The sequence below is a fragment of the Ictalurus punctatus genome, chromosome 12 (assembly GCF_001660625.3).
Source record: "Ictalurus punctatus breed USDA103 chromosome 12, Coco_2.0, whole genome shotgun sequence".
NCBI classification, from domain to species: Eukaryota; Metazoa; Chordata; class Actinopteri; order Siluriformes; family Ictaluridae; genus Ictalurus; species Ictalurus punctatus.
Window position 1 is genome coordinate 22,423,711 of NC_030427.2, and position 18,988 is coordinate 22,442,698.

The 18,988-nt window shown below is 41.3% G+C and overlaps 1 protein-coding gene across 3 annotated transcripts in view; it reads left to right on the forward strand.

The window, feature by feature from the left end:
- The window catches only part of LOC108272781 (retinoic acid receptor beta), a 164,224-nt gene that overhangs the window by 108,377 nt on the left and 36,859 nt on the right, over positions 1–18,988 (forward strand). For all 3 annotated transcript variants that reach the window (XM_017481503.3, XM_017481504.2, XM_017481508.3), the window contains 2 exons: positions 2,158–2,306; positions 17,286–17,427. In XM_017481503.3, coding sequence (XP_017336992.1) covers positions 2,158–2,306; positions 17,286–17,427 — 291 coding nt within the window. The remainder of the gene's footprint in view (positions 1–2,157; positions 2,307–17,285; positions 17,428–18,988) is intronic.

An 18,988-nucleotide genomic window follows, 5' to 3' on the forward strand; every position in this document is an offset into this window, starting at 1 on the left:
CATCATTTTAGCTGAACATCATTTGCTTTGTGTTATGTTTCATTTAAACTGTAACACGTGCATTAATTCACTGGTAATTATCTTCCAGACAAGCATCTGATATTAACTACGTCTCGTCACTGAGCACCTGTACATCAGGTTTTACCTAGGTGAAGAATTTCCGTTCTTTCACCACCTCTGTCTTTCAGTCATAATCGCACTTACTTATTGTAACAAATATAATGTATTGTATGGAAGCCCTAAGAGGCCATGCGTTATTATTTTTTTTTCTTTCTCGTTTTCGTGTGATCCCGACTTAATTTCCATGTGATCTCGACATAACAAAATAATAGTTTTTTCATGGTCACGACTTAATGTGTCTCTGTACTCGACATCACATTGTTTTTATAGTCCTGGAGGCAGCAAAAGCTTAGTGCAATCCCGCAGCATCATGGATGAACTTTGATCAGGGACCCACTCGAGATGAAACGGCTCTACGCCTGTCAGTGATAGACAACATCCACTTTAGTGTCTGACACTTCAGAAGGGTACACTCCTCTCTCTTAATGCGGATATGAAGTCCGTCTCTACAGCGGACAGTTATTACATTTATGATGGTGATGTCGGAGACGCCAACGTGCGTGCAACGCCAGTCGCATTCTCAAGGCGTGAGATTTTCTCCGGATAAAATTACATTGTCAAGAAAATTAAGACGTGATTACGAGAAAAGGAAAGAAAAAAAGAATAATAATGCATGGCCTCTTAGGGTTTCCGTAGTATTGTATTGTATTAGCTTAATAAAAATTGGTAACTCGTAACTGGAATAATTTTCAGTACAGGAGTTCTTTCTGTACACCGTGCCCATTCCAGCATGCATGAGGTAAACACATTTGTTTTATTTGTTGGTAAAAGCCGCGGTTTCCGAGTTAATCCGTTGGGTCGTGGCTAAGTGAATTTTGCTGCTCTGAGGATCTCTTCACAGTGGCGTAATCTGATCATCTGATCTGTTCCGCCTGAAGCTCAGGGTGTGATCAGGTTGCCTTCTTGTCTGCTGATACGGTCTGACTTGTAATGAACCACTTTACACCACTTCAGTATTCTCTTTCCGTCGCCATCACATTATTGTGTTTTGGATGGTTTCATAGTTAATAGTGGCCTTGACTTATCTTCTTGAGTGAGACAGTGTAAAACTGATATATAAGATAAAATACTGGCATATATTTTCAGTGTTCATTGTGGGGTAAGGTGAAAAATCACTTTATGACTTCTGTATAACCCGATATACACGTAAACTTTAGCATCGACGACAATAAATGCCACGTCGCAGAGTAGCCATTAGATTATTAGCCTGAGGAAAGTGCTAGAATATTCTTGCTGAGAGGAACATTGTTCGAAGAGCCTTTCTGTAGGTCATCGATGCAGTGCAGAAATACTTCAGTTTCTCCGATTTTTTTGCCTCGTTAGAAAGTAGATTTGCCCGTTTTCAGAATCTTTAAGCAGTGGACATTGAAATGGCTCACTGTGGTGGTTGTGATGGCCCCCGCTGGTGAGGTGGTATACCCCAGATGTCCGACATCACAGATACTGTTCCATTGGCTGAAATCAACCGTGTGACCAAACGGACAGTAAATTTTGATGATATCTCACAGCTGTCATACACAGGGGCTAGACTGATTGAAATTGCAAAAGATTATTCTTTTATACTTTTTTATATATATATATATATATAAACGGAAATGGAAAACTGCTCTAGATGCTGAAATTGCTCAAATTCTGAAATTAAGGTTTAAATAATTAAGGATTAAAACGTGCAGACGGCATGATTTAATGGCTCTAATGCTAATAAATATGTGCTCCAGCAAATCGCACAGTACTCTGGAGCTTTTCGGTCATGTGTGTAATTAGTGTCGTATCAGTTTTTCTGCTTTCCACTGGACAGACTAGCGGTTTAACATTCTGAAAACAGAAACGGTTCAAAATGATGCAAGATGAACCCATGCATATTTATTGCATACATACTCATAAACTGATTCGACGTACGGTCAACCTGGCGTTCAGGAGCTGCGTTGCTTATAAATATTCGTCCGCTGTGGTACCGTGTGTTGTCTTTCGGTTCTTGTGTTCTAATCCGTATTTTGTGTGTAATTTTGTATGTTGTTGTTCTCATCTTGCCTGCAGCCATCGAGACACAAAGCAGTAGCTCTGAGGAACTGGTGCCGAGCCCGCCCTCGCCTCTGCCCCCTCCACGCGTCTACAAGCCCTGCTTTGTGTGCCAGGACAAATCCTCTGGGTACCACTATGGTGTCAGCGCCTGCGAGGGGTGCAAGGTAAGCTGAATACGAGGAAGATCAGTTCTCAAGAACAGGAACGGGAATTTTGGGCAAAACTGCCTTTTAAATTTTCATGGAAAGGTTTACTTACTGCAGTGTCTCAGCAAAAAAAAACAAAAAAAAAAAACGAACTTGTAAGTGTTAAGTGAGAAATAAAACCAGACAGGTTGTGCTGCTGTTATAGGAAAATCTAATGCTAATAACATCATGTCCAGGAGTGTTTTATTCCTCTTATACCACAGCGATTTGCCATATTTTCAGGCTGTTCCTCGAAAATTCACTTTAGAACATGGTCAAGGTCACAGCAAGGTCAAGTGTCTGAAATGGTCTCTTTCTGTTACAAAGCTCTGACACTGGAGACTCCTTTCAAAAAGCTGAAATGCACAACACCTCACAGGAAACGTCACCATATCAACAATTACACATTTTTAACAAGTCCCTGTCAGTGAGCTGTAACTATAGAAATGATAACATGCAGCTGAAAATGAATGCTTAATGAATCGAGAATTTAACAGCGGGAAATTATGATTACTTTGACTGTTACTGTGATTGACTAGGTGTCAATCACATACTATTGAATACTACTGAAGTGTTTGCACAATGCAGTCTGTTATAATCTTTGCACTAGTCTTTGGCTAATAACGTTTTTAAGGAACATAAGTGTGAGCAGTAATTTCGCATGCGACTATACACCGAACATCTATAACATTAAAACCACCTGGCTAATATTGTGTAGGTGCCGCCAGAACAGCTCTGACCCGTCAAGGCATGGACTCCACAAGACCTCTGAAGGTGTGCTGTGGTATCTGGCACCAGCAGACCCTTTAAATCCGGTAAGTTGTGAGGTGGGGTCTCCATGGATCGGACTTGTTTGTCCGGCACGTCCCACAGAAGCTCGATCGGATTGAGATCTGGGGAATTTGGAGGCCAAGTCGACACCTTGAACTCTTTGTCAGGTTTAAAACCATTCCTGAATCGTTTCTGCAGTGTGGCAGGGAGCGTGATCCTGCTGAAAGAAGCCACTGCGATTAGGGGATACCGATGCCGTGAAGGCGAGTACTTGGTCTGCAATAATGTTTAGGTAGGTGGTCAAAGTAACATCCACATGAATGCCAGGACCTAAAGTTTCCCAGAAGAACATTGCCCAGAGGAAAACACTGCCTCCGCCGACCCGCCTTCTTCCCATAGTGCATCCTGGTACCATCTCTTCCCGAGATAATGCACCCGGCTCTTCTGTGGGATCGGACCAGACGGACTAGTCTTCGCTAGTCATGCGCATCACTGAGCCTTGGGCGTCCATGACACCATCACCGGTTCACCGGTTGTCCTTCCTTGTACCATTTTTGGTAAGTACTAACCCTTGCTTACCGGAAACACCTCACAAGACCTGCTGTTTTGGAGACGCTCTGACCCAGTCGTCTAGCCATCACAATTTGGCCCTTGTATCAAAGTCGCTCAGATCCTTACGCTTGCCCATTTCTTCCAACTTCCAACACATCAACTTCGAGAACTGACTGTTCACTTCCCGCCTGATATATTAACAGGTGCCATTGTGACGAGATAATCGATGTTATTCACGTCACCTGTCAGTGGTTTTAATGTTATGGCTGATCAGTGTATAAATGTTGTCAGCCCGTTCATGGGCTCTGTATGACGTGTAAAGTTTTTGCTCTTTACGAAGCAGTCGTAATCTGTTTCGGTCCCTGTGTTGTTTTCATGTTATTACCTTCGCTGAGTTTGCAGATAATTCAGTCAGACGCTTGTTGTACTTTCATGCCTATGGGAAGTTTTTAAATGTCCCTACTGCACCCTGCACCAAGCTGCGTGCGTGCAGCTACAAGGCTTCGTGAATTATTAAACGATTGGGCTTTGTGAGCTGCAGCACTAGCTTACTGAACTAGAACTTTAGAACTGAAGAAAGGCCAGGAATTTTTTTTAAAAAACCACACACACAACAATGTACAAAGGCAGGCAGTAGATAACAACCGAAGCGCAGCAGCAAAGCTTGCAGGGATAGATATTAACAGGAAGAAGGGATAGAAGCACTGGAAAACAGTCCTTCAGCGGAAACATGTGGGTGATAATTAGAAGTCTGCTGATAATGAAGTCTGGTGGGTTGTGTGTGTGTGAGGGCGTCACACCAGGAGAGACCTGCTGAGTATCTCCATATCCGAGAGGCAAGATTGTCTCCGAGAGCCATTACTCTGATTTCATTGTAAGGGTTTAACATCTCTACAACAGGTGCTCTGCAGGTTTTCATAAAAACACACTTTAAAGGCCCTTCAGGGAACTTTGGTGTTTACCGACAGCAAGAGCAAAAAAAAAAAATGAAGTGAAATTAAATAAAAGATCAGTTCTGTGAGAAGCGGTGGTGCGGACAGCTAAACAAATCTGCTGGTTTTTAGCTTTATGAAAAATGCCCTGTAGTGAGTGAGAGAGTAAGGCCATGATCCTCTCATTGGTCTGTGTGTGTGTGTGTGTGTGTGTGTGTGTGTGTGTGTGTGTGTGTGTGTGTGTGTGTGTGTGTGCACTGTAGTCAAAGAATGTTTGCAATGCAGAGACTTACCAGGAAGTGGTTCATTCTCTCTCTCTTTCACTCACACACATACACTCACACACACACACACACACACACACTCACACACTCACACACACACACACATTCAGCATTCTGAAAGAAAGGGAAAACTGAGATCGGTGAAATGAAGTTGCAGCTATATGTGAAATCCAATACACCATCAATACACTAAACCTGCAAATTATTAGGAGATGCAGAAACACACGCACACACACACATTTTCTCTGTGTCTCTGTCTCGCCCTCTCTTTCTCTCTGTCTCTCTTTTAATCTGTATTTCTGTGTCCCTCGCTCAGTCTCTCTACATCTCTTTCTCTTATACTCTCTGTTTCTCGCTCTCTCTCTTTCTGTGTCTCTCCCTTTGATTTTTTTTTCTGTCTCTATTTTATACTCTCACTCTGTCTTTCCCTTTGTCTGTGTTCCTCTTTAAATCTCTCTCTCTCTTTCTCTCTCCCTGTCCCTCTCTCTCTTTCTTACTCTGTCTCTCTCTCACTCTCAATCGCTTTCTCTCTCTCTTTCTGTGTCTCTCCCTTTTAATCGATTTTTTCCGTCTCTATTTTATAATCTCCCTCTGTCTTTCCCTTTGTCCGTCTTCCTCTCTCACTCTCTCTTTCTAACTCTCTCTCAGTCTTCTTGTTTTTCTCTCTCTCCAGAGGCATTCTGGTTGAGAAAAATATGTTTGTTTTGGAGAATATGACAGATACAATGGAGATTAGCACTCGACATGCACTCAAAATGAGGGTGGGAGTGTGATGGGGAGGGTGGTATGAAGCAAAAGACGGAGAGAGGGGAGGAAAGATAAAAATAGCAGAATTCATGTTGGATTGGCGTTTGATTTCAGCAACAGTGACTTGACAGGATTAGAATGGGGATTATATGTCCTTTCTGTGTCATATACATGGCTCTGTGCAGACTGGTGCTAGGGGCAGATGTCTTTTCCTTATCCTTTTCAGAGAGAGAGAGAGGGAGAGTCAGTTTTGAAGGATCATATCAGGAAGCACTTAACCTTGCACCATGCTAGATGACATGATGTCATGAGTCATTATGACAGTGTAAGTCCAGTGATATAACACTAGCACAGTACTATCATAAAATCACATGCTGTGACCGCTTCAGTGTATTCTAATTTGCATGTTATTATATATATTATATATACGCTACTGTGCAAAAGTTTTAGGCAGCCAATTTTTTTTTTTTTTTAAGTACAAACTTTGTTATAGATTTTTATTTTAGGACTTCTACATTATCGAGTCAGTACAAAAACATTACATTCCCGAACATTAGTTTTCTAGCACCAGATTAAATGTTACAGAAAAATGTTTGTATGTCAGTAAAGAAGGCAGTATATTACGTGGTAAGAGACAAAACACAATGGCGGCTGCTGGGTTTTGCTGAAAAATTAGAAGCGAGTGCGACAGTCAAAGTCTCCAGGAGAACCGTGTCCGTTTCTGCAAGATGCTCAATAACACTTACAGCTCATTTCCTTATAAGACTGCACTAACTGTAAAAGAGACTACTATTTTTATTTTTATATCACACCAAACATTGACTTTCTTTCATTTACTACTCTTCTCTTATTTTTTTTAAATGTAGAAACATTTCATTTCATTATTTTGAAGGCATCTATGCTCTACAGCATTTCTCTGCATGGGGCTAAAACTTATGCACAGTACTGTATATATTACATCACTTTTGCTAGGTACTAATCACTGCATACCAGGAACACCCCACAAGACCTGCCGTTTTGGAGACGCTCTGACCCAGTTGTCTAACCATCACAATTTGGCCCTTGTCAAAGTCTCTCAGATCCTTACCCATTTTTCCAGCTTCCAACACGTCAACTTCACGAACCGACTGTTCACTTCCTGCCTAATATATCCCACCCCGTAACAGGTGCCACTGTACAGAGATAATCGATGTTATTCACGTCACCTGTCTGTAGTTTTAATGTTATGGCTGATCAGTGTATAAGTATACTGTCTGCATTTAATTTGTTTTTATATTAAAAAACGATATTTTTATTTATAAAAATTAACCCTGAAAGGTAGAAAAAAAAAGAAACTGAATATTCTTGTATGTACGTATATTATTATGTGTATATTTCTCAGTAATACTTGACAATGTAGTAAGTAAGCCAATGTAGTAATAGTGCTATAACTATAACTCCCCAGACATCATAAAAAAACATCACGTGTGTTGCACATTAAAGTTTATGAATGCCCTTGTTGCCTAGCATTGTGAAGGACTAGTCATGATCATTGTCATCTCATTACATATCCTAATTGCTACAAAGCACATCATGCTGTTTGTCATTTCCCAGACAACCTATGCTAATCAGTATGAGGGTGCAGTTTTTACACGTGACATGCAGCCGTGACGTGCCAAGTAACATACGTGTTTGGACAGTGACACGATGTTTGTAATTTCGCCTCTGTACACCGCCACACAATGGATTTGACATGAAGCAATTAAGATGTGATTGAAGTGTAGACTTTCAGCTTTAATTCAAGGGGTTTAACAAAACTATTGCATTAAGCGTTTAGGAATTGCAGCCATTTATTTTTTTTATTTTACAGAATCCCTCCATTTTCACAAGCTCAAAAGTAATTGGACAAACGAACACTATTATAAATATTAGGATTATTTTTAATTCTTGGATGCAGGTACTTTGCAGTCAATGACCGCCTGAAATCTGGAACCCATGGACATCATCAATTGCTGAGTTTCCTCCCTTGAGTTGCTTTGCCAGACCTTTACTGCAGCCGCCTTCAGTTGCTGCTTGTTTGTAGGGCTTTCTGCCTTCAGTTTGGTCTTCAGAACGTGAAAAGCATGCTCAATTGGGTTGAAGTCATGTAACTGACTCGGCAATTCCAGTTCCTTCCCTTAACAGAGGCAAATTTCCAAAAATTGTGTCCCTGTCCAAATACTTATGGACCGTAATGGTCATGGCGTCAAACATTACGAAATGCATCATAACAATTACTAGTAACTGTACCATGACAGCGTTTTACACTCCACGGGTCATAAATCATCTTGACAGTTCATGACGGCGTGTGTTTACAACATGGTTACATTGTTTCTATTGCAAAAGCGAATTCCACGTAAGGACTTTCACATAATCCAAGCTTAATAATAACCAGATTAATAAAATAAGTTGTTATTGAACAAAGAAAAATGTACCATTGATATGATAAAGCTTTCTGTACGGTCTCCAGTGTCAGCACATTGTAACCCTCAGAGGTAAAGGTTTTCCTTTAGGTCTTCCTCCACAGGAAAGTCTTCGGGACAGAGGATGCTGTGGTTTATAAGTGATCAAAGAAATGTAGAATGTAACTATAAATATATTTTTTTTAAAGTATGACATGTTGTGTCTTATGTCAAACATAAACAAAATCTAATCCTTGGCAAATCGCTGTATTCTAAGAGCAATAAAACACTCCAGGACACGCCTCATTATTGATTATTTTCCTATTATTTTATCCCTTCCACATCACATGTTCGCTCCGCCATGCAAACTGCTGTTTTAAAATCATCTCATAGAAATTCCTTTTCCTAATTGTCCAAACAGTTCTCTTCATTAAATATTTCTGATCCTTCATTGTCTGCTTCATCGCGTTACAGAAGCATAAAAACACGAACACGGTCTGAGCAGATGGGTTTACATGCTGGCGTTTGTTTATCGTGCTTTTCTTCCCTCCATCTGAGGCGCAGTATTAGCATGGTTTGACGTGACCCTTTGTTTGATATAGACTCAGAGGTCTGATTAGAATTGGTAAAATGGCATGGAAGCATATGGGCCAGCAGAAGAGCATGCAGAAGAGCATGCATATGCATAGGCAGTGTGGAAAGGACACTCGGTCTCTTAACGAAGCCAGAGCCGGGCTCTAAGGACGAGGCAGTCTGCTTACTCTGTGACTCGCCAAAATCCTTTTTGACATTGGGATCTTTCTGGCGTTCGTCCCCTGTCTTCATATTCTGTCTACCCTTCTGCTATTCCTCAGAAAAGAATCAAATTCTTTAAGGACAAAACAAAGTAAAGGCAATGTATATCCTTTAAGTTTTTATTTATTTATTTATTTTTAAAGAACGATACTTTTTCATTTGTATATCTACTCAGATACTGTGATTCTGACAAGGAATACAATGTATTCTTTATTATGATTAAGCCTGGCTTATAGGGTTTGACATACAGTGGTTTTGATTTGCATCAGTCACAGTACAATGTTTCAGAAGGACTGGAGAACAACAGAGTGCAAATGTTCTTCGAAAAACGGATTACAGAAACCTTACATGGTTATTTTTGCAGGATTTGTTCTTTCGTACTTTGGTGAGCTCATAACCTGCATTTTGAATGAACTGTGAGAGAAACTGTCGTCAGCAGTATATTTTATACGTTTGTTTTGGATGCTTATTCATTTTATGTTCGTTTTTCTTCATCCAGCTTCAGTAACCGGTTTATTTTGGTCCAGGCTGTGGTGCATCTCTGAAACACAGGGCGTGATATGGGAATACATCCTGAATTGGACAGGACTATGTCAGAGCCAACATTTACATACAAATTCACACACTCCATCACAATTAGGGGTAATTTAATACCGCGTACATCTACTAGCATGTTTTTAGACAGTGGGAGGAAACCGGAGGACCCAGAGGAAAATGCAGAACATTCAAGATCGAAGCAGAAACCCTGTAGTGGCGGCAGCACTGCTATGCAGCTGATTATGGAAATGTAAGTTGTGCTTTTTGGTTGCAGTTTAGATTGACTTCATGAGTGTACATTCACTACTGGGTTAGAGATATTTACAGCATTTAGAGCTTTTCACTTTTTATTTGATGAAATTACTACAGCGCACTATGGGTGTGTTCGGTCGTGTTTTGTTTGGAGTTCACCCCATGTCCTTTTTGCTTACATTGCCATGCGACTTGAGTCCTATGCGACATGGGTCCTCCTGTAATTAGTTTGTTTCCTAACGTGGGCCCCTGTTCTGAGTTTAGCCTTTAATTAGTGTGTCTATTCCAACCCTTTTATTCCTTTTTCTTGAGGTAAAGAATTGTTGATTGGAATCGTGCATTGCTACACGTCATTTCCCAGAATACATTTCAGTTCTGTGTTTTGTGTCTTGACCCTCACTTGTTCTTCAGTCTGTGATTATGGATGTTCCTCTGACGACCCTGCCTGTCTGTGCTGTGGCCTACACAACACCATGGATGGATGGTCGTCCATTATGCCTATAAGTGATTGTTTCTGCTGTCTTGGATGTATTTTGCCAACTTTTCTCTGGTGCTCTTTAGCATTGAGAAATGCAGTAAATCAGAAACCTCAGGCACGTGGCATTGGAATGGATATACTTCAAGAAATGGATGTATTTCAGAACCAGAAATGATAGCAGTCTCTTTATACATAACTCAGAGGACAAAGGATATCCCTGACATTAGGTCATAGGTAAGAGAAATCTCTTTTTTGTATGTACGATCCCACAGCTCTGCTCTACACAACAGTCCAGATGGAGGCTGTCGTCACGCCCACCTTCTGACAAAGAGTGGAAATGCAACATTTTCCTGCCAAACAGTTATTCCTCTTGTCCTCACTTGCCCTTTTTAAGAGTCTGATCAGACTGATGGTACATGCTGGTATAATGAAGCATTATTTTTACCATTGTTTTTTTTGTTTGTTTTTTTTTTAACATGCAGAGTCAGATGAGTCAGGAAGTATTTTACATTTTTGCATTTTATGGCATTTGGCAGACGCCCTTATCTTGTATTTATTTCATTTATACAATTGAGCATATGAGGGTTAAGGGACTTGCTCAAGGGCCCAGTAGTGGCAGCTCGGCAGTGCTGGGATTTGAACTTACGACCTTCCGATCAGTAGTCCAACATCTTAACTACTGAGTGACTAAATAAATTTATTTAGTGCAAGCCATAAATTATTGTCAAAGTCCATTGCAGAGATTAGAACACTGGCAGATAACATTAAACTAGGATAATCAATGAGCAAAAAAACAGGAAAACGGGCACGGGTCAAAACCAGGAAATGCCAGACATACAGACTTTATAACGCAACCTGAGAATCAGTTTTCAGAAACATGATTGCGATTGACAAGACAAAGGAACTGAAGGGTAGAAATAGACCAACGAGTCAAAGTAAAGCACAGAACAGGTGAACACGTTAGGGTAACAAACCAATGATAACACAGGTCTGAAACCAAAATAAAGGCGCTCAATGCAAAACATAAGCAAAGCACACAGGGGGGAGGGGGGAGGGGGGTTTCTGACAACTAATCACACAATTCTTACACACTACTTTAAGCATTTATTGGTTAGTTGTTAATTGCACTCGAATAAAGATTGTTCTAACATCCTGATGTTCGTGATGTCCGTCACACTCTGTTGGATAAATGAAGATGCTGTGTATTACTGCATATCCTTAAATCATACCCGTGGACTGCGGAACTGCTTCATGAACAGGATACACTTGCTCACTGTATTTCAACACCACCTCGTGGGATCATAACTTTCCCTGTGATGGGTTTTAATACCTTTATTTACTCTTTGCTGTCTGAGTGTAGTGCTATAACAATGAGATACAGCTACAGCCTCGGCTGCTGCTTAGACAGAAGAAGAGAGAAAGGACGGATAGAGCCATTCAGAACGAGAGAACGTAACGCGAGAGGACAGGCAGAGAAAGTGAGAAAAGGTAGAGGCGAGGGGTGATATTAGCCTTGCTGAGTGTGTTCTGACTGCCTATCAGAGTAATCTCCGTGAACCGCTAACACACACTCTGCTAATGTGATTTGTCAACAACGTGAAAGCAGTGTGACATTTTCACAAGAGAAACAAAATGGAGCATCTCAGCTCTGCGCTGCCCATAAGAACATCTAACATGTGGGGCAGAAATATGGATTTAATTGTGTAGCTGCTGCCTTTATTCTCTAGCTCTCGCTATTGCTGTCCGTCTCTTTAGTCATCCTTCTTTTAAAAACTTTTTGCGAGTGCTGTAGTTCTTAGACATTATGTTTTTTGCGCATGATATATTTTGGGTTGTTTATGTGGAGGGAGACGTCGTATAAAAGGTACGTCATTTTTGTATTCAGAATCCAACGCGGAAGGCGTCAAGGGCAGGTGGAACAGATGATCAGTGTCAAATCAGTATCAAGACGTGTCAGGTCTGAGTGAAAAGGAGATCAAATGCAGCTCCTGTCAGGTTTTAAATCAAGGAGGACATGGCGAGGGTGCAGGGAATGTCAATCTGTTTGGTGCACGCACAATCTCATTTAGATCACGCGCTTGAAATGCAACGATGCTGCTCGTATTATCATCACAAAAACGTGGCCGATGATGACACAGTCTGCAAAGCCCAGAGGGAAGGTTACGTATTGGATGGTTTGTGTTTGATCGCATGACACAGATCAGAGCTTTACTTGAGTCCTGAATGCCACCGCGATTCATAAGCTAGCCAAGGTTTTTTTTTTCCCCCGACAAGCCCTTTTTAAATTGCATCAAACTTTTAAAAGTGGTATCAGGTAGCCTCAGGCACATGGTAGAAGGTAGACAGTGATGTTGTGTTGCTTTGTTGTTTCCTGATCTTGTCAGACCCAGCCGTTAGTATAAAAAGAAAGACCAACAGAAGCTGGTGGTGTTTCCGTTTTTTCTTTTCTTTTCCATTTTTGTTTTTTACAATGCATGACAATCCAGAAGTTTCTGGTCTGATTTTGCCAACTTTCCCCTTCACATGGAAAGTCTCTCTCTACCATGATTGACAGCTGAAGACTTTTAGGTCTGTCACTGATCCATGTTGGCTCGATATAGTGGTAAAGAGGTCAAGACCTGTATGGGCCCACCTCTTAGACTAGATGAGATTTTCTTGCCCAGACAGCAGGGTTGCCAAGGCTTAGCTAAATTTCCAGCCCAACTAAATTTCAGCAACCACACACAAAAAAACCTGAAACTAGGCCAAAAACGTTTGGAATTGGAAAAGGGAGACACTTTGCCTTCTTTTTTCTCAGTCTTTGCATGAGGAAGAAGGCGACCATGGCGTGTACCCATTTTTAATTTGCAATATCTGCAGTATACCTTTTTATCATGACGTAGTACAGCCATTATCCAGTCCATAATCCACTCCGTAATCCCTTTCTCTTTGCAATCTTTACAAAAGTAACGGTTCTGTTTATTGTACTGTCTGCACTTACACCTAAACTGAAATAGATCCAATTTAATTCTTATTATTTGCTACAAAACAAGATCTTGGTGGACTATTTTGGTCCAAAAGTAGCCCAATTTGGCATAAAGAGCGCGACCCACGACCCTGCCACCCCTACCAGGCACTCAAGGGACGGCAACTGGAGCGATGAAAATCAGAAACAGAATTCATCGCATGTTAGTTGAGACAGAACTTCTTGAATGTTTGTCCATCCATCCCTGTTTCCATGAGCCTTTCTTGCAAAGTAAAGGCCCAGGAAAAGAGTGGAAACATCCTGTAAGGAGATTGCAGCAGACATGACCAAGAGAGAAAGAAATTCAGGGAAAGGCAACAAAGGTGAAGAGTACTCGAGGGTCTCTTGTTCGTCTTGTTGGACCACCGAAAAGACCAGGTCTTTCTTCAAAACCCCCTTATCTTCTGGGATTTCATGTTTGAAACGAAGAGACAAAGGGTGCTTTTGTGTGCACCACGACTCCCTTTCTTTTTTTATCCCCGAGCGGTTCTATACCCCAGTTTTTCAGCTCCGCCTGGCCTTCACCTCTTCCATGTTCGACACAGAAACACACAAAGGCGGACAGTGGCATTCTTCCCTCTTGTTCCATTCCGCTCAGCTAGCCGTAACCCGATGCAACTTTCCTCCTCCTTCGTCTCTCCCATCACCTTACTCCAGAACTCTACAGGTGTAATTAATATCCCGGTTGCAGCCCTCTCTTTCGCTTTCTCTCCAGGGTCTCCGGTGTCCTCTCTGCTTTCGTCTGCCGCGATAAGATGTCTGCGCGATTAAGAGCGAAAACTAATCCCGTACTGAATGCTCAGGCAATACAAAGAACCACCAGCGAGGGGGGTGGTGGTAGGTAGGGGGTGTGACGAGTAAATAATTGATTGGCAGCACTTTCAGTTTTCTTTTTAATCCGTAAATGAGAAGCCCGGCAATGCTTTATCCTCTTGTGTCACCCTATCCTGCGACCATTAAAATAACAAGATGGAAGATAATGATCCTAGTTAAGATGCTGTTTACATGGGAGTGGAAGAAGAGTGAGAGAGAGAGAGAGAGAGAGAGAGAGAGAGAGAGAGAGGAGTGGGCAGGATACTTCCTCCCCAGGATGATGGAGTTATATTCACTTCATTAGGTTCATGGAAGAAGATCTGGACTAAGCCTGGTTGACGTTGATCGCGCTTATCGCTGTATCACTACAATGAGCTGGACTCTCATCAAAGACACGCACATGAACAGGCCGCCGCTATCTTGTCCATTAATCTACTCCGTTTACATGCCACCTGGTCTAAGTCGTCCGAGAACAAAACCGGCCACGGCCGAACAACCCAGGAATTATCAAAGCATCAGCACCTCCGGGTCACTTTAATCACAGGTAACTCTCAATCAGAGAGGCAGAGCGAGTGACCGAAACTAGGAGTAAGGTAGGGATATACAAGTGAAGACGGAGAGAAAGAATGATTTCCAAAGGGTTTTCTTTTCTTAATATTAACAGTGGTAGCAAAAGAGGTTGCTGGTTCTCTCCTTTATCTTGGTCAGGGTCAGAGTGGATCCAGACCCTATTCCAGGAGCGCTGGGCATGAGGTGGGAATACATCCTGGATGGGACATCAGTCCATCACATTGCACCATAAATGCACGATTTAGAGTTGCCAATCCACTTACTAGCCTGTTTTTGGAGCATGGGATGAAACTGTGTGCAAACCGACGTGGACAAAGGGAGAACATATGAAAACTCAACACAGTAACCCGACACAAAACCCGAAAAAAGTTTGTGTCCACTATTAAGAGCTGGTACATCTCGTTGGTTCTTATTTATATATAGCGGTAGTGACAAACTCATAGGGGGCATTGGTGTTTGATTTAGTCATTAACAATTAAAACTGTGTCCAGAGTGTGTTTTCAACACTTTAACACAAAAAAATTCAGGTATTTTCAAATGAATTTCAAAATTGATTGCACTTATTATTATTATTATTATTATTATTATTATCATTATTGTTTCACAATAAGTGCAATTTAGATTTATTTTTTGATAAATTATGTAGTAAAAAGACTTCTTGTTAGTAAGACCAAGCATTTGGACCCTGTTGTACACATACTGTACATGTGTGTTTGAAGAGGAGCAAGTCACTCATGACCGTTGTGTTGTGGTCACTGGGATGCATGGGGGCCTCTGGTGATGCATCACTACTGTAGCCTTGGGCACGGCAGCCAGGCTGAACACAATAAGCATCTGCTATCCAAAACCCTTTCCCATCTTCATCCATCAGAGGACGAGTGATGCGTAGGAAGCTGAGATCACCGTGAATAAAGATATCTATTAGCTGAATAGAAAGCGACGTGACCTCAGAGAGGTCACGTGATGTCAATCGAGGAACGCCACTGGCAGAGGCGATAGGCTCTAGAGCTAGCCGTTTCTGCCCTCCTCCCTAATACATTAACCATCATGCATTCTGCTCGGCCTCTAATGAAAGCATAAGGCCCTATCAGTCACTCAGAGTGCAAGGCAAATGGAAATTCAGTCGTCCTCAGGAAAGACACAGGCATGCTCCGGCGAGTGTGTGCACACACCCGCACATGACTAATCATCATTGCTTCCCACGGTGGAGCAATAACATATTAATATTCACTATAAATCCATTAAGGTTTTTTTTTTTTTCTTCAAAATGTCCTCTTCCAAGGAAACCGCTGTCATTTTTGTGTTTCTGCGCCAGTCAGATGGATCGAGACAGAAAATGTTATATTCGTCCGAGGAAATCAGTGAACCTTGTTTATTTAAGTTTATATCACTATTTATAATGCAAATATGAAACACATCATCTTTTACATCTGTGTGGGTTTATATTTCGAATGGCTTTTCACACAATGTTATAATGTACCTTGCTAAAAATGAATAAATAAATAAATAAAAAAGCCAACAGTTTCATTGGCAGACCATCTGGATCAGTTTGGATTCTTGCACTTAACGCAGGAAGACTAAACACAGTCTCACAGACACAGTAAATAAAATCATGAACGCAGATGGCCATGTTAAATATAGAGCCCTCTCTAGAGAATTCTATTAACTCTATCAAGTTCACCAGAGGACCTGTTCGTCACACAGCAGTAATTGGTTTAATTACTCCGACATCCTTGATTTGTTTAGGAAGACAGTACTTCACTGTGATAGACTTGTGGAAATACAATCACAGATTACTTACTGTATTCTGAAATTTCATTCGTTATCATTATGATTGATCAAAAGCAAAAAAATACAAATAGCGAGACGAACGATGTGATTAGTTGTTTGAAATATGCAGTATATTCGCTTTACATTTGAATTAGTATTGCTCTATATACTCACCATTCTGTATAAACGCTAGATATCGTCGTGTATGAAAAATCCCGAGAGATCATCAGTTTGTGAAATATTCAAACCAGCGCATCTAGCTGCAAAGCGGCTGATGAGTGTAAGACGTGCACTCCTATCACACTGTAAATTTAGGATTAGAACCCTCACACTGACTCATATATACACTGCTTTATAAGGGATAGATCTTCTAATGCGAGACCATAAATTCATCAGTGTAGTAGTGTAGGTTCTGGCTTCTGATCGGTTCGCCGTATCTCCATATGTGTATGTGCACTATGGGCGTGTATATATATATATATATATATATATATATATATATATAATTGGTCTCAACTATAGACTTGTGCAGGACTGTAATCTAAAATACCCTTGCCCTGACCAGGCAGTTACTAAGGATGCTGTAAATGTAGCACTAATGTTAATGTTAATGTTAATGCATGAGGTATTTCTTTGTTCTGTGAGGCAGAGCTCTTCAACCGGGTTCAGATGGTAAAAACAGAAACCATGCAGAAGTAAAAAGTAATGGATATACCATGGACCTCCAGGGTTGGGGGTTCGACTCCCACGTCTACCCTGTAGAGTGTGCAGTTTGCATGTTCTCCCCATGCTTCTTCAGGGCTTTCCTCCAGGTACCCCGGTTTCCTCTCCTAGTCCAAACTGGCATTTCCAAATTGTCCGTAGTGTGCGAATGGGTATGCGATTGTGTCCTGCCATGCGTCCAGGGTGTCCCCTGATAGGCTTCAGGCTCCCCTGTGTAGGATGAGCGGTACAGAAAATGGATGCGTGGACGGATGGATGGATGGATGGATGGATATACTAATACTGGACATACTCTCTCTCTTGCTTTCAGGGTTTCTTCCGCAGGAGCATCCAGAAGAACATGGTGTACACATGTCACAGGGACAAGAACTGCATTATCAACAAGGTGACAAGGAACCGCTGCCAGTACTGCCGTCTGCAGAAGTGCTTTGCTGTTGGAATGTCTAAAGAGTGTGAGTGCTAAAACCCATGCAAACTAACACACACACACACACACACACACACAACACACATGATTACATGGCTAAGGAGTCTGCTTTGTGTCCCAGAATGCACCCCAGAGTCTTGAAGCGTGTAGACTCATGAGTTCAGATGGTGAATCCTAGAATAACATTGAAGATCAGCTCTGAGTGTTGTGTTGACCCCCATTGATTTAGAACGGCACTCATAAACATTATAGTAAACATTGTAGTGCCAGTATGTTCTTACTTCCTACTGCAGAGAATTTGTTTGTTTTTTTTCAAAGCGCGAAAGGATGACAGTTAAAAAAAAGCAAAGCACCACACACACAGTCATGAAGAGACTTTCCCGTCCCAAAACTTCAATCTTTCAATTTAAGCCGTGCGTACAAACTTTTTTTTTTTTGCTATACTCAGGGATTTTATTATTATTCTTATTATTATTTTTTACGTTTTCAGAACATTTGTATAGAACCCGGTGAATGGAAGCGAATCGCACCATTGTCGATGCGACATTTCTCCTTTTTAAAGATAACATCAATATCAGCAGTTTTCTGAATGTGGAAACGGCATTTGGAAGATAAAACTGTAGATACCTTTCAGATATGGGCGTATTTTTTTTGCGTTTAAAGCATTTTCATACTCCACTGATTCGACTGACTTACTGCCACTTGAATCTTGATGCTTTCCTCTAGATGCACCCGTAGCCCACTTCACTGCTTGCTCCTTTAATTTAATAAATATTTTTCCCCCAACCTGCTTCATCAGACAGCACAAAGGAAATTGGAAAAAAACATGATTAACACTATCGTGGCACATCAGGACACCGTAGATTCACCCATTGCTCCTATAGTACCCTTGAAATAGGGCACTTGGGCTGCTGAATGCATCATTGCGCCGTCTGCATCCTCGTCCTCTTGTCGCCTTGTTCTCACAGATTGGAGTGCTTTGCATTTCACACGTTATTGGAGCACGTCGATTGCATCAGCGTTTATGGCTCCTGGTCCACTTCATGCTCCATTTACCATGAGAGAAGAGGTGATTCTTACCCGCACGCTTTTCTGGGACAAAAGAACAATCCAGACGGTGATTTCTTAATCATTCATCCCGCTCTTCTTTCTTTATTCCTTGCGTAAAGGAGCAGAGGGTGTGAAGCTATTGTGCTGCTGGGGAACTCAAAAAGTTTATGATATCAGGGATCCCACAGGTATGGCAAAGTACGAAAGCTCGTTCAAATAATTTCATTAAAATATATATTTTTTAAAACTTTTATATAATCTGAATAAATGGTTATAATTTGTTATAGTATAATATGTAGTAAGGAAAACTACAGACTTTCCTGAACCGATTTCGCACGAATCTCAATCGCAAGCAAAATAACAGCATTTTAAAATCTGATTACCACCAAAAGTGAAAAGCAAGAGCTTCACGGACAATTTGCCGAGGTTTGATAGCAAACTGCATCGATTAGGCTTATGTCTAATTCACACTGGCACGTAGCTGTCCAACAATTTGATCAAATCCTGGCATTCATCCATCCATCCATCCATCTTCT